A 17,217-nucleotide genomic window follows, 5' to 3' on the forward strand; every position below is an offset into this window, starting at 1 on the left:
ATAACATCAATAAAATGCAATGGAAAAATGTGTGGAAAAAAACAATGAAAATAATAAGATGTCCTCTCTTCAAAGATGACAAAATAGAATAAAATAGTAGCTACATATATAATATTCAATACATGCACACAACTTAAAAAGTAAGTACAGGACAACATATAAGACTAGAAGATGAGAAGCACTACATACAACATCAAATATACATTCTTATTAAACATGCTGTGTTTTTAAACTACATTTAGCACAATCACTGTTTAAAGGCCTACTGAAAGCTACTACTAGCGACCATGCAGTCTGATAGTTTATATATCAATGATGAAATCTTAACATTGCAACACATGCCAATACGGCCGGGTTAACTTATAAAGTGACATTTTAAATTTCCCGCCACACTTCCGCTTGAAAACGTCTCTGTATGATGACGTATGCGCGTGACGTAGCCAGTGAAACAGAGGTATGGCTTCCCCATTGAAGCAAATACGAAATAGCTCTGTTTTCATGTCATTATTCCACAGTATTCTGGACATCTGTCTTGGTGAATCTGTTGCAATTTGTTCATTGCATTATGGAGAAAGAAGCTGAGCAAGCAAAGAAGAAAGTTGTCGGTGCGAAGCGGAGTATTTTGCGAGGGAAGTCAGCAACACAACACAGCCGGTGTTTCATTGTTTACATTCCCGAAAGATGCAGTCAAGATCGAAGAACTCAGACAACAGAGACTCTTACCAGGAATACTCTGATTTGGATACACAGACGCAGACGCGATACCGTGAATACGCAGCTGCGCTTCCAAACATTTGATCGCTTGCCCGTACGTGCGTGTCACGTACGTAACTTTGGGTAAATATATAAGCTTTATGAACCTTGGGTTAGGTGAAAAAAAATGACATTTCAGTAGGCATTTAAAGGCCTACTGAAATGACTTTTTAAAAAAAAACGGGGATAGCAGATCTATTCTATGTGTCATACTTGATCATTTTGCGATATTGCCATATTTTTGCTGAAAGGATTTAGTAGAGAACATCGACGATAAAGATCACAACTTTTGGTATCTTATAAAAAAAAGCCTTGCCCCTACCGGAAGTAGCGTGACGTAGTCAGTTGAACATTTCCGCAAAGTTCCCTATTGTTTACAGTGATGGCGGCCAGAAGTGAGAGCGATTCGACCGAGAAAGCGACGATTTCCCCATTAATTTGAGCGAGGATGAAAGATTTGTGGATGAGGAAAGTGCAAGTGAAGGACTAGTGGGGAGTGGAAGCGATTCAGATAGGGAAGATGCTGTGAGAGGGATCGAGCCATACCGCTTTGAACCCGACGCTGACGGTGACGGTCAGGAGGATGCTGCTGATATTGATGCTGGAGTAGCACACGACATAGATCGCCTTCAGAATACAGAATGGTAATATGTTATTTATTTATAGACTAGTTTTAGTTTGTGGCCTAGTCTTGCACTGTTACTGTTAGTGATACAACTTACACCCCAGGCCTATCTATAGACTAAGTATCTATCATAGACATAATGTCAAACCTAATTAATTACCCATTATTTCTATGGGCCACAGCTCCATATACCGGCAATACTAAAAACATGCATGTAGATTAATAAGATCCACAACAAGACAATGACCGTGGTCTATCGAAAATAGTTGGCTTCGTACCTTTCTTCAGCACGAGTCGACGGGTGGTGATCCCCATCTCTGCCATTCGCATGGGACCCTCTTCGAAACATGATCTTTCGAAATGTTCGCTGCATAATACACTGTACTTTGTATGTGTCGTCCAATCCAACCGTGTTCGCTTGACTTCTTTGTTCCATAGTAAAGCTTGGCCGCCATCTTTTGGGAATGTAAACAATAAAACTCCGGTTGTGTTTCTGTTTGTGTTGCTACATCCCGCAGCAACACAACGTTTCCCAACAACTCTCTTTTTTGCAGTCTCCATTGTTAATTGAACAAATTGCCAAAAGATTCACCAACACAGATGTCCTGAATACTGTGGAAATTAGCGATTAAAACAGAGCTGTTTGTATTGGGACGGACCTATTCCAAGATGTCTCGTACAACTGATTTCGTCACGCGCATACGTCATCATATCGAGACGTTTTCAACCAGAAGTTTCGCAGGAAATTTAAAATGTCACTTTATAAGTTAACCCGGCCGTATTGGCATGTGTTGCAATGTTAAGATTTCATCATTGATATATAAACTATCTGACTGCATGGTCGGTAGTAGTGGCTTTCAGTAGGCCTTTAAGTGTTTCTAAATCCCTGCAGCTTCCATGACTGTTACACACTTGTGTTTACTCACCTGATACTTATACCTGAACCTTTTATCACACACAGTGCAAGTAAACGGTTTCTCTCCAGTGTGTGTTCTCATGTGTGTGGTCATGTCACGCTTTGTGGAGAAACTCTTCTTACAAACAGAGCAACTAAAAGGTTTCTCACCAGTGTGTGTTCTCATGTGTAATATGAATTCCTGATTAGTGATGAATCTTTTAGCACAAGCTGAGCAGGTAAAAGGTTTCTCTCCAGTGTGTGTTCTCATGTGTGTGGTCATGTTAGGCTTTGTGGAGAAACTCTTCTTACAAACGGAGCAAGTAAAAGGTTTCTCTCCAGTATGTATTCTCATGTGTGTGGTCATGTTAAGCTTTGTGGAGAAACTCTTCTTACAAACGGAGCAAGTAAAAGGTTTCTCACCTGTGTGTGTTCTCACGTGTAATACAAGTTCATTCTTAGTGTTGAATCTTTTAGCACAAGCTGAGCAAGTAAAAGGTTTCTCTCCAGTATGTATTCTCATGTGTGTGGTTATGTAATGTTTTGTGGATAAACTCTTCTTACAAACGGAGCAAGTAAAAGGTTGCTCTCCAGTGTGTGTTCTCATGTGTGTGGTCATGTCAGCCTTTGAGGAGAAACTTTTCTTACAAACAGAGCAAGTAAAAGGTTTCTCTCCAGTGTGTATTCTCATGTGTGTGGTCATGTTACGCTTTGTGGAGAAACTCTTTTTACAAACAGAGCAAGTAAAAGGTTTCTCTCCAGTATGTGTTCTCATGTGTACTGTAACATTAATCTTCTGTCTAAATGATTTCCCACATTGAGAGCAGTCAAAGTGTTTGTTGTTAGTGTGATGTCTCGTATCACCTTTAGAGTCATTTTTACTCTCCAAAGGTTTTTGGATGTGGTCACTGTGATCAGAAGAGTGTGACATCATGTGGTCCGTGTCTGACAGTGGAGCAAAGATGCTGTCTGGTTCTGACTTTATATCTTCACAATGCTCTCCATCAGCTTCTGTGATGTGTTGACTTACAAGCTCCGCCCCTCTGTTCTCCTCACTTTGACTGTGATGAAGCTGTAAGGACTGAGCTTCATCTTCATCATGAAGCTGCTCCTCTTTAATGTGGGAGGGGGCCTGTAGCTCCTTCTGTCCCACACTGGTGTGCCACTCCTCTTCATGACTCCCCGCTGACACCCGCTGGACGTCTGCAGAACAAATGAGGTATTACTGTATTGAAGTTTGCAGTATTCAAACTATTGACATGTGAGCTAGGCCAAATAGACAGTGATGGGCAAGCTACCTGGACAATGTAGTAAGCTAAGCTACAAGTTACTCTCAATTAAATGTAGCTAAGCTATCCTCAGAGAATTGTAGCACGCTACACTACAAGCTACACTGCAAAAGTAGCTTGACACATCAAAGCTACATTTAACAGCATGTATATATATATATATATATATATATATATATATATATATATATATATATATATATATATATATATATATATATATATATATATATATATATATATATATATATATATAGGCCCACATGTATGATATCAATGTTTATGTTGTCCATGGAAAGAAGTTAGTAAGAAGCAAAAGAAAAACTACCAACAATGGATGACAAAAGGACTGAAAAATGCTTGTCACAAAAAAAAGACATTATATGGAATATTAATAACACAGACACCTATAGAGGCAGAAAATAAGTATAAGAAATATAAAACAAGCTAATTGGTATACTAGGAACATGTAAGAAGGAATACTACAGACAATTATTAAAGAAGAACAGAAACAACATGAGAGCAACATCCTAAATAGCATCATTAAAAATGCTGCTAAGAAAGATTACCCCCAGTACTTTCTACATGGAAATACAAAAAATTACAATATGAACCAAATAGTTGAACGTTTTAATGATTACTTTATTAATATGGGAAAAAATGTGGAACAAAGATTTCCAAATGCAGATGATGGATCAGTTGAGGACTTGAGTGAGCTCATAGACAGAAATCCCAATTCCATGTTTCTTAAGAACGTGACAAAAGAAGAAATAATCAAAATTGTAAAACATTGTAAATCCAAGACCTCAAGCGACTGTCATGGAATAGATATGGTAACCATAAAAAAGGTTATAGAAGACATTTCAGAACCTCTGACATATATCAGCAACGTATCATTTCTAACCGGCAAATTCCCTGACATAATGAAAATTGCAAAAGTCGTACCAATTTCTAAGAATGGAGACCACTGTTTCCCACACATTCATTTATTTGTGGCGGCCCGCCACGAAAGAATTACGTCCGCCACGAATAGATTGTTCGGTTTTTGACTCGCTCGACCGCTCATAAAAGCAATGGGACTCTGTCTGTGAATGTAGCTTGTAGTTACAATTCCGGTGCAGTAGGTGGCGGTAGCCTACTATGCATTGTAACTCCGCCAATAGCACTTAATTCACCTGGTGGGCCAGAAGAAGAAGAAGACGACGACGATGACGACAAAGTGAAAGAAGAACAGACTGACCCGATCAAAATACGAGGGTAAGACGTCTTGGCAAACAAGTTCAAAAGTCGTCCGAACCTGTGTAGTGTGCAGCACCGACTCGGATTTTCTTAATTTTTATTTTCGGGATTTGAATGCATTTATTTTGAAAGGACAGCTGGAGAGAGACGGGGGAGGGGGGAGAGAGGGTGAGAGGGGGGATTGACTTGGAGCAAAGCGACTGTCAGGTGGGATGGAACTGGGTCGCCGCAGCGGGTGCTCTACCAGGTGAGATAGGTTATAGCTGCATCGCTTGCGGCTCCTCATATATTTAACGTTAATCCGCGATTTCACCGAGCGTTTCACTGACGATGAGCAGCCTGACGCTGCTTCATTAACACCGCCGCTGTTTGACTCGGGGGCCGGGGCAGACGCACGCAGTAACAGTCACCTGTTACCATACCGACGAGCTAACGTGTCCAGGTTATAACCCTGTTGTCAATAAACACAAGTGGAGACGGTGCTTCGGATACTGCATTAATACTGAAGCTAAATTGTCCACTGTCCACTGCAGCATGTGAATGCAATGAAAAGAATAACATCTGAGCCAAGCAGCTGTTAAAATGTTGTCCAGGCTAATGTTTTGGCCATTAAAGGCCCTTCATTTCAAGATTTCAACTGTGATCGGGCTTTAAACAGGTGGCTGACCTGTTCAGATGGGTGTAACTGCTACTGGTCAAATCATGTGAAATAGCATTTAATTTTACATGTATGCAATGCCATTTAAATGTAATTATAGATAATAATAATAATAAATACTGTGTAGTGTTGTAAATAGTCAACGGGAAGGGTTTTAGTAAGATATAAGCCATGAGCACTACACAGCCAGAAAAAAAACCTAGGCAGGACAAGTAAAAATATTGGGGCAAGTAGATTTGAGAAGTCGGGCAAGTAGAAAAAAACCTTAACGTTGAACCCTGCACGTGTTGAGCTGCTGCCGCTTAAGGTTAGACGGCACTGTACATAGAGCGCTTCTGTTCGTTAGTAATAAACTCTAATGTTGGATGTTCACTCCTTCACACAGATGAGTATAGAACAATATTTTCAACGGCCGAAAAGGGCTGGACTTGGAGAGGAGGTAGGCCTACAGTCCGGACCACAGGAGGTATTATCAAAACGGTGTAGACACTTAGAAATCTCATAAGGAAAGTGAACAGACGTCCATCAGTGTGAAAATGAATTTGCTTCCAATACTTCCAGGCTTCAACTAGTGGCGCAGCTGAGGCAGTAAGAGAGGGTGAGGAGGAAAGGATAGTAAGTACGCAGGGAGATGTTGTAGGAGAGGAGGAAGACAGGCAGCATGTAGAGCCAGCTAGGACAGAGGCAACAGTTGAGACTCAGCAAACACTGAAAAATAAAGCAGGGTCAGATCACAAATGCACTTTTCTCATGAAAAGGGTCCTAATTTCACTTTATGTTGCTGGTAAATAATATGGTTGTAGTAGTAGGCTAAAGTTAAATTATTTAGTATGCACCAATTAAAGGGGCAGAGCTTTAAGAGACATTTTAGCTTTTATATATATATTTTTTAATAAATGTTGTTATTGAATTTGACAGGTATTACAATATACAATAGAACAGTAATCACATTTTCCCCTTTTTTTCCCACCCACTTCCAAGAACAGCAACCCAACACATACCCGATACACAAACCCCCCAGGTCCTACATAAGTTAAAGGTACAGTCACAAATGGAAAATATTTAGTACATCACTTTCTTCTCAACATAGGCAGATAGTAAATATACACCCAAAATAAATATAAATAAAAAAAAAATAAAAAAAGGGAAGCTGGCTTGTGAAAGGTGAACTTTTCATGTGTCCTATAGCGTCTTTAATTTAGCTATGTAGTCAACCACACCACCCCAAACAGAATAAAACTTCCCAGGTGCCCCCCTAAGATTGAACTTTATTGTCTCCAAATCTAGATACATCATAAGGTCTTTAAGCCATAAGGAGGCTTTGGGGCAAAATGGTGACTTCCACTCCAGCAAAATTCCCCTACGTGCTAATAAGGATGCAAAGGCGATACTAGCCTTAAATTTTTCCCTTATTTGGGGATCTGATACCGTCCCAAAAATAGCCATTTCTGCACATGGTGTCAGGTTTAAATCCAATGCCTTAGCAAGGTGTTTGAAAATAGTTGTCCAATAGTCCAGCAAATGGGGACAAGACCAAAACATGTGCGTCATGTTTGCCGGTGACGTGTGACATCTGTTACAAGTATCCGAGATATTGGGGTATATTTTCGAGAGTTTGGAATTAGTAAAGTAAATACGGTGGACAACCTTAAATTGTATTAAATTAAGCCTTGAACAGGATGTACTGTTGTTCATTCGGGTTAAGGCAGAATCCCAATCTCCATCATCTATAGATCTGCCAAGCTCTTCTTCCCAATTCCCTCTGATTTTATCAAGAGATGTTTTACTAAACTGGGATATTAAGATGTAGATTTTGGAGATTAGGCCTTTCTGATTTGTGGGAATATCTAAAATTGAGTCAATTAGCGAATTATGTGGAGTATTAGGGAAAGAGAGACTATTTGATTTAACAAAATTACGAACCTGAAAATATCGAAATAGGTGAAATTTTGGTAGGTCAAATTTTTTACACAGTTCACTGAAACTAGCGAAGACATCATCAATCAATCAATCAATCAATCAATCAATCAATGTTTATTTATATAGCCCTAAATCACAAGTGTCTCAAAGGGCTGCACAAGCCACAACGACATCCTCTGTACAGAGCCCACATACGGGCAAGGAAAAACTCACACCAGTGGGACGTCGGTGAATGACTATGAGAAACCTTGGAGAGGACCGCATATGTGGGTAACCCCCCCCCCTCTAGGGGAGACCGAAAGCAATGGATGTCGAGTGGGTCTGACATAATATTGTGAAAGTCCAGTCCACAGTGGATCCAACACATCAGCGAGAGTCCAGTCCATAGTGGGGCCAGCAGGAAACCATCCCGAGCGGAGACGGGTCAGCAGCGCAGAGATGTCCCCAACCGATGCACAGGCTAGTGGTCCACCCGGGGTCCCGACTCTGGACAGCCAGCACTTCATCCATGGCCACCGGACCTATGCAACTCCCCCTCCCAAGGGACAGGGGAGAAGAGGAGAGAAGAAAAGAAACTGCAGATCAACTGGTCTAAAAAGGGGGGTCTATTTAAAGGCTAGATTATACAAATGAGTTTTAAGATGGGACTTCAATGCTTCTACTGAGGTAGCATCTCTAACTGTTACCGGGAGGGCATTCCAGAGTACTGGAGCCCCAATAGAAAACGCTATATAGCCCGCAGACTTTTTTTTGGCTCTGGGAATCACTAATAAGCCGGAGTTCTTTGAACGCAGATTTCTTGTCGGGACATATGGTACAATACAATCGGCGAGATAGGCTGGAGCTAAACCGTGTAGTATTTTATACGTAAGTAGTAAAACCTTAAAGTCGCATCTTAAGTGCACAGGAAGCCAGTGCAAGTGAGCCAGTATAGGCGTAATATGATCAAACTTTCTTGTTTTTGTCAAAAGTCTAGCAGCCGCATTTTGTACCAACTGTAATCTTTTAATGCTAGACATAGGGAGACCCCAAAATAATACGTTACAGTAATCGAGACGAGACGTAACGAACGCATGAATAATGATCTCAGCGTCGCTAGTGGACAAGATGGAACGAATTATAGCGATATTACGGAGATGAAAGAAGACCGTTTTAGTAACACTCTTAATGTGTGACTCAAACGAGAGAGTTGGGTCGAAGATAATACCCAGATTCTTTACCGAGTCGTCTTGTGCAATCGTTTGGTTGTCAAATGTTAAGGTGGTATTATTAAATAGATGTCGGTGTCTAGCAGGACCGATAATCAGCATTTCCGTTTTCTTAGCGTTGAGTTGCAAAAAGTTAGCGGACATCCATTGTTTAATTTCATTAAGACACGCCTCCAGCTGACTACAATCCGGCGTGTTGGTCAGCTTTAGGGGCATGTAGAGTTGGGTGTCATCCGCATAACAGTGAAAGCTAACACCGTATTTGCGTATGATGTCACCTAGCGGCAGCATGTAAATACTAAAGAGTGCAGGGCCAAGAACCGAACCCTGGGGAACTCCGCACGTTACCTTGACATAGTCCGAGGTCACATTGTTATGGGAGACGCACTGCATCCTGTCAGTAAGATAAGAGTTAAACCAAGACAAGGCTAAGTCTGACATACCAATACGTGTTTTGATACGCTCTAATAAAATATTATGATCGACGGTATCGAAAGCGGCGCTAAGATCAAGAAGCAGCAACATAGATGACGCATCAGAATCCATCGTTAGCAATAGATCATTAGTCATTTTTGCGAGGGCTGTCTCCGTAGAGTGATTTGCCCTGAAACCGGATATATAAGTCCTTTAGCCTGCTAAGGCTTGACTGCTTCCATAGAGAAAACGCTACATCTGTGCTAGGAGGGAGGAAGAGGTGGTTATTATGAATGGGGCTGTGGTTGGATAAGCCCTGCAGGCCAAAAGTATTTCTAAATTGAGACCAGATTCTAAGGGTAGAAATGACAATTGGACTACAAGTAAATTGGGATGGTCGATAAGGTAATTTCGATGTAAGCAGATCCAAGGGAGAGGTAGAACAGGAACTAGCTTCAGACTTACACCAGATTAATTCAGGTTCTTGGATCCAGAGAGTCACTTTGTGTATGTTAGCTGCCCAATAGTAGTATTTTAGATTAGGGAGTGATAAACCACCTACGGACCTATGCCTTTGCAGGAACTCTCTTCTAATCCTGGGAGTCTTGCCTTTCCATATAAAGGATGAAATTAGTTTGTTTATTATGCAAAAAAAGGAATTGGGTAAAAAGATAGGCAAAAATTGAAACAGATACAAAAATCAAGGAAGCACATTCATTTTGACGCAGTTTTCCCTGCCAGCTATAGTTATGTGTAGATCATTCCACCTATCCAAATCTAATTTAAGTTTGTCGATTCGAGGTGGAAAATTGTCCTTGTAGAGAGCTGGTAGCTTACGACAAATATGTACACCTAAGTACTTGAAGCTGTTCCTGGACAAATCTTAAATGGGAAATATCCATCAGGGATCTCAAGGGCCAAATTATTCACAGTGAAGCATTCACTCTTAGCGAAATTCAATTTATAGCCAGAGAATGATCCAAAATTGTTTAGCAATTCAATAATCTTTGGAATGGTAGAGATTGGATCAGATATAAACAAAAGTAAATCATCCGCATATAGAGAATGTGTGTGTTCTAGACCGTACCTATGGATTCCTTTACTGATACCAGCCGATTTAAGAGCAATGGACAAGGGTTCGATTGCAGTAACAAATAACAATGGGCTTAGAGGGCACCCCTGACGTGTACCTCCCCCAAGTGTGAAAAATTGGGATAAGATCCCATTTGTGCTTACGGCAGCCCTAGGAGAAGAGTATAGAAGTGCTATCCAAGATATATATTTAGACCCAATGTTAAACCTCTTTAAGACCTCCAATAAATATCCCCACTCCACCCTGTCGAAAGCTTTCTCTGCATCTGAAGAGACCACCACTTCTGGCGTCTCCTCGGATGCTGGAGAAAAAATAATGTTAAGAAGGCTACGAATGTTGGAAAAAGAGTGCCGGTTTTTCATAAACCCAGTTTGGTCAGGTGATATGATGTTTGGTAAAATTGATTCAAGGCAAAGGGCCAGTGCTTTAGCTAAAATCTTATAATCAGCGTTTAAGAGAGAGATGGGACGGTAAAAACTACAGTCAGAATCTACTTTGCCCGATTTTAGTAATACAGTTATTGACGCTTCGGTGAGAGTTCGAGGCAAGGTACCCTGGTCCAGCTTTTATATTTTATAAGATATATTTTTTGTAAGAACCACAATTAATACATATATTTCAGTGAATAACTAATTGTTCAAATCTGTATATAAATATGTACATAATGTGTTGTAATTATATTCCAACTCCGCGTTCTTCTTGATCATCGCCGCTGCCGCCGCCACCCCCGCCCCCCGACCACACCACCACAAATAGATGCCTGTCCTGTGGGAAACACTGGAGACATACACCAGTTTACTAACTACACACCAGTTTCATTACTTCCACCATTCTCCAAAATCATGGAAAAACTATTCAATAGCTGATTAGATTTATTTATGAACAAAAGTGGGACGCTGGTGGAGAACCAATATGGACTCCCAGCAAATATCTCAACATCTGGTCAACATATGTAATAACAAGTGTATGTAAGATATTGAAATGAATCAAAACAATGTATATATATATATATATATATATATATATATATATATATATATATATATATATATATATATATATATATATATATATATATATATATATATATATATATATCAGTGGCGTGCGGTGAGGTTAATGTCTGGTGAGGCACGACTGCATCATCACAGTCAGATTTACAAACATATGAACCTGCAGTGCAGGTGTACCTAATGTTGTGTCACTGCGGTCGTTCGCGGCTCCTGCAGCGCGAGCATTGTTGTTTTTGCACTTTTTGGCTTCTTGTTAAGTGACTTTTTTTGGGTGGATTCGGTCTTGCACAAGGAGGGTTTGGGTGTGGGCTTTGGTTGGTGTGGCCGCGGTGCTCCCGTCGGGCGGTGCATTCTGCGGCGGAGGTGCTTGGCACCAGGAGGCGCTTGGCACCAGGAGGCGGGGTTATGAGACGAGCCTCACACAGTGTGTCTCCGCAGCAGATTTATGATCGCTCAGCACTAAAAATATGTTACACACATACAGTTGTTGACAAAATACACTGTACATCAGGGGTGTCAAACTCATTTTAGCTCAGGGGCCGCATGGAGAACCATCTATTCCTACATGGGCCGGACGGGTAAAATCATGGCATGATAACTTAAAAGTACAACTACGACAACTTCTGTCTTGCCTCTTGGTGAGGGTGGTCGCATTTTTCCCTGCTCCTCCTCCTTCCCGCTTGCTTTCTTGTGTCCTTGTCTTTGTCCGAACTTTTTGAAGCCTCTTTTCTTGAGCTGTCCTCAAATCTAAACATCAAAATGAATTTGATCAACTGGACTCTCGACGCAATTGACACAGTCTTTTCGACAAGGAAAAGAGGTTCGGGGGAGCCTGGCTGCCCTGATGGAACCATTGCTGCGGGGTACGTGAGAGATTCCTGGAATACTTGGAGAATCATGTGCCTCTCAGTCCTTTCCATCGAGGACGTGGAAGACATCTACCTATTTGGAGCTGTGATCGCAGGGCATTTGCTGATTGGGCTGGGCATTGCTCTGGTGTATCGTCAAATTCGGAAGACGATGGCAGCCACTCAAGGGGCCAACAGGCTGTTCAACGCAATGGAAGGATTGGGTCGTGCTGTGGGATCACAGACTGGAGCGATTGCTGATTTGAATCGCAAGATAGATTCCATCTTGATGAAGTTAGAGAAAGAATAAATTGGAATTGTCAGAGCCAGCATACAGAGCAGGAATGTCATTGTTTTGACTGCTCGAAGAAAAAACAACATCTTAATCTACGATTTGACTCCCTCGAATGGCCTTGAGGAACAGGCTGTTTGAAAACACTCCCCTGAGGACTCCTCAAAGATGGACGCTTTTGACCTTTCCCTTTTTTCAAAAGCACCTGGGTCGGACTCTTGAACTCTTGAACTCTTGGGGCCGGCCTCGGCCCATAAAGACAATTCCAACATCTCACCCAAGTTAATTGGGCATACATGCACGCACACACCCCTCCCCAAATCAACGCCTTCACCACTGCTTAATTCCTCCGGGGTTGTGGGGGCTGAGTAGCGCTCAACAGCAGCTGCCGGCCTCCAAAGTCCTGTTGGATGACTCTGTTGCGAGTTGTTGTGATTCATGTACCATGTTTATGTGTGCCATGCTATGTGAGGTTTTTTCCTCGGACTCAGTCTGGACCATTCCTGAGGGTCCAGCCTCAGACTGATATTTTTTTTACTCCCCCCCCTTCCCCAATGTTACCTTTTTCCCACCTTTTTAAGGAGCGCCCTAAGTGGCTGATCCGTTGGCGGTCCCGTCTTGTCTCCCTGTAACGTATGTCTGCTCTTAGCGGGATTGTGCCGAAAATGTAATTTCAGTTCTTATGTGTCTTGTACATGTTAAGAATGGACAAATAAAGCATTCAATCAAACTTCAGCTTGTTTTCTTTGTTTTACTTCGGCCCAAAATAGAACAAGCACATTCTAAAAAAAGGAAATACATCACATATATCCGTCTTGACAAAATATTTAAAGTTATTTGAAAATTCTGAGGAAAAAATTGGGGCAGTTTCAAAAACGAAATGACGAACACAATGAACTTAGACTTAATTTCAGTGAATCTACTAAGCAATTAAACTTTAAGTCACAGCCCATATTAAAACATAAATAAAAACTCTATGTATTAACTACCTCATTCGTCATTTCCACTGTTCACTTTATTTAAATTTGCACAGAAGACAATTGTTTCAACAGAACTTTATCAATGTGTAGTGTCTCATGCAGCATTTTACCAATTGTTTATTTAACTCATGTGTGTTTTACGTTGGGTCGAGGGGGAGGAGTCGTGTACCTCTTGCTGGGTATACTTGCTCGCCCCGATATAAACTATTTGCTTGCCTAACAGAATTGCCATTGCGACACTCAGTGGACACATTTAGAAAAACAGATTCTTTAAGTTAAAAATGCAGCAACATTTTACACTGACTCATCTCGCGGGCCGGGTTGGACCTGTCTGAGGGCCTGATTCGGCCCGCGGGCCTCATGTTTGACATCCCTGCTGTACATTATATACCTCAGCTAACTAAACTATGGAAATGTATAATATAATTCATATAGCAATACGGTCTCACTGCACAGCAGGCCAGCAGTTAGCCGAGTCGCAATCCATGGTGAGGCACAAGTGCCTCAACTGGCTGCTGATCACCGCACTGTCTCTTCTCAGTATTTGAACGGCAAATATGAAAATAAAAATAAAAATAATCTAAAACTGGTGAAGTTAAATGGAAAATAACTTTAGTATAAACACTAGATACATATAACAATTTAATTATTTTTATATTATTTTTTTTTTCTTTCCATGATGGCAGGTGAGGCCCCGCCTCCCCTGCCTCTAGTGACTGCACGCCACTGATATATATATATATATATATAAATATATATATATATATATATACACTACCGTTCAAAAGTTTGGGGTCACATTGGAATGTCCTTATTTTTGAAGGAAAAGCACTGTACTTTTCAATGAAGATAACTTTAAACTAGTCTTAACTTTAAAGAAATACACTCTATACATTGCTAATGTGGTAAATGACTATTCTAGCTGCAAATGTCTGGTTTTTGGTGCAATATCTACATAGGTGTATAAAGGCCCATTTCCAGAAACTATCACTCCAGTGTTCTAGTGCGGTGGTTCTCAACCTTTTTTCAGTGATGTACCCCCTGTGAACATTTTTTTAATTCAAGTACCCCCTAATCAGAGCAAAGCATTTTTGGTTATAAAAAAGAGATACAAAAGTAAAATACAGCACTATGTCATCAGTTTCTGATTTATTAAATTGTATAACAGTGCAAAATATTGCTCATTTGTTGTGGTCTTTTGAACTATTTGGAAAAAAATATATAAAAAAACTAAAAACTTGCTGAAAAATAAACAAGGCAAGGCAAGGCAACTTTATTTGTATAGCGCTTTTCATACACAAGGCAGACTCAAAGTGCTTCACAGACAACAAAGTGAAATGAAAGAAAATAAAAGCAACAACAAACAAGTGATTCAATTCTAAATAAAGATTTCTACACATAGAAGTAATCATCAACTTAAAGGCCTACTGAAACCCACTACTACCGACCACGCAGTCTGATAGTTTATATATCAATGATGAAATCTTAACATTATAACACATGCCAATACGGCCGGGTTAACTTATAAAGTGACATTTTAAATTTGCCGCTAAACTTCCGGTTCGAAACGCCTCTGAGGATGACGTATGCGCGTGACGTAGACCGGCGAACACGGGTATGCCTTCCACATTGAAGCCAATACGAAAAAGCTCTGTTTTCATTTCATAATTCCACAGTATTCTGGACATCTGTGTTCGTGAATCTGTTTCAATCATGTTCATTGCATTATGAAGAAGGAAGCTGAGCAAGCAAAGAAGAAAGTTGTCGGTGCGAAATGGACGTATTTTTCGAACGTAGTCAGCCACAACAGTACACAGCCGGCGCTTCTTTGTTTACATTCCCGAAAGATGCAGTCAAGATGGAAGAACTCGGATAACAGAGACTCTAACCAGGAGGACTTTTGACTTCGATAAACAGACGCCTGTAGAGAACTGGGACAACACAGACTCTTACCAGGATTACTTTGATTTGGATGACAAAGACGCAGACGTGCTACTGTGAGTATGCAGCTTTGGCTTCTAAACATTTGTTCGCTTGACCGTATGTGCGCAACTTTTTTTTGCGTATGTACGTAACTTTTTAAAAATATATAAGCTTTATGAACCTTGGGTTAGGTGAACGGTCTTTTGGGCTGAGTGATTGTGTGTGTTGATCAGGTGTTTGAATTGTATTGGCGTGTTCTATATGTATGTATATATATATATATATATATATATATATATATATATATTATACCGTATTTTCCGCACCGTAAGCCGCACCTAAAAACCACAAATGTTCTCAAAAGCTGACAGTGCGGCTTTTAACCCGGTGCGCTTTATATATGGATTAATATTAATATTTATTTTCATAAAGTTTAGGTCTCGCAACTACGGTAAACAGCCGCCATCTTTTTTCCCCGTAGAAGAGGAAGCGCTTCTTCTTCTACGGTAAGCAACCGCCCCCATAGAAGAGGAAGCGCTTCTTCTTCTACTGTAAGCAACCGCCAAGGTGAGCACCCACCCCCGTAGAAGAAGAAGCGCGCAGATATTTCATTTCATTTGTGTGTTTCTGTAAAGACCACAAAATGTCTCCTACTATGAGACACGCGTACAAGATTCCACTGACTTTTGATATTCCTGTGGACCGCACTGTGGATACAACAGGAGCACGTACGGTGAATATCCTTTAGCTTGCCATGCTAACGGCCAGAAACTTCCACCCATGGTGATATTCAAAAGGAAGACCTTGCCAAAAGAGAACTTTCCAGCCGGCGCCATCATAAAAGCTAACTCGAAGGGATGGATGGATGAAGAAAAAATGAGCGAAGAGACCGGGTGACTTTTTTCACGCAGCTCCGTCCCTGTTGATCTACGACTGCATGCGCGTCCACATCACAGATGGTGTCAAAAAACAAGTGAAGCACACCGAAGAAGAAGAAGAATTCAAGGGATTTGTGGATGAGTAATAACTTCAGAAAGTGAGCTTTAAATGTTTATTTTGTGTGTTGTGTGACACTAACGTATGAGCAACGTTGAGTTATTGATTTTGCTATTGCTCTGCACTATTTTGAGTGTTACTATTTTTGAGATTGCACATTTGCACATTACATTTTGGGAGTGAACAGAGTTGTTAGAACGCTGGTTTGTAATATATTATTAAAGTTTGACTGACCTATCTGACTGTTTTTTTGACATTCCCTTTAGCGTAGCGTAGGTGCGGCTAATAACACGGGGCGGCTAATAGGTAAACAAAGTTTTGAAATATGCCATTCATTGAAAGTGCGGCTAATAACACGGGGCGGCTTATGGTGCGGAAAATACGGTATATATATATATTAATACATACACTACCGTTCAAAAGTTTGGGGTCACCCAAACAATTTTGTGGAATAGCCTTCATTTCTAAGAACAAGAATAGACCAGTGATTTTCAACCAGTGTGCCGCGGCACACTAGTGTGCCGTGAGAGATCGTCAGGTGTGCCGTGGGAAATTATGTAATATCTCCTAATTTTAACCATTGTCGGGTGCCTGCTGTAATAAAGTGCGGCAGATAATGTAATACTCTTCTATTTCAGTAGGAGGCAGCAGAGGGCGATATACCTGTAAAGACAAGCGAGGTAGGCTGCGTGACACGTGACACTGACAGTGTGGGATCGCAGCAGGAGGAGGCGAGCAAGTGACAGTGATGGAGAAGTTTTTGAGAAGGGAAAATGTAAATGCCGGACAGGGTCCTGGACAAAATTCTGACCCAAATGAAGGCCCCAGTATGAGTGGTCGACAAAATAAAAAAGACAAGACGGTGAGCTCGAGGCAATACAGCGAAAGCTATCTTTCATTTGGATTTACGTTCACCGGGGATGCGACAGCACCGACTCCGCAGTGCTTGGTGTGTGGTGAGAAGCTATCCAATAGCGCCATGGTGCCAAGCAAGCTTAAACGCCATCTCCAAACGAAACACCCTTCCGTTCAAAACAAGCCGATGGACTATTTTGTACGCTTACGTACAAA

The 17,217-nt window shown here is 41.0% G+C and overlaps 1 protein-coding gene across 3 annotated transcripts in view; it reads right to left on the minus strand.

Annotated features, from left to right (window-relative positions):
* Positions 1 to 373: 373 nt before the first annotated feature.
* Positions 374 to 17,217, minus strand: part of LOC133658699 (zinc finger protein 25-like) — a 196,459-nt gene continuing 179,615 nt past the window's right edge. For all 3 annotated transcript variants that reach the window (XM_062061033.1, XM_062061032.1, XM_062061034.1), the window contains exon 4: positions 374 to 3,476. In XM_062061033.1, the coding sequence (XP_061917017.1) occupies positions 2,257 to 3,476 (1,220 nt within the window). In that variant the 3' untranslated portion in view covers positions 374 to 2,256. The remainder of the gene's footprint in view (positions 3,477 to 17,217) is intronic.

The sequence above is a fragment of the Entelurus aequoreus genome, linkage group LG10 (assembly GCF_033978785.1).
Source record: "Entelurus aequoreus isolate RoL-2023_Sb linkage group LG10, RoL_Eaeq_v1.1, whole genome shotgun sequence".
Taxonomy (NCBI): domain Eukaryota; kingdom Metazoa; phylum Chordata; class Actinopteri; order Syngnathiformes; family Syngnathidae; genus Entelurus; species Entelurus aequoreus.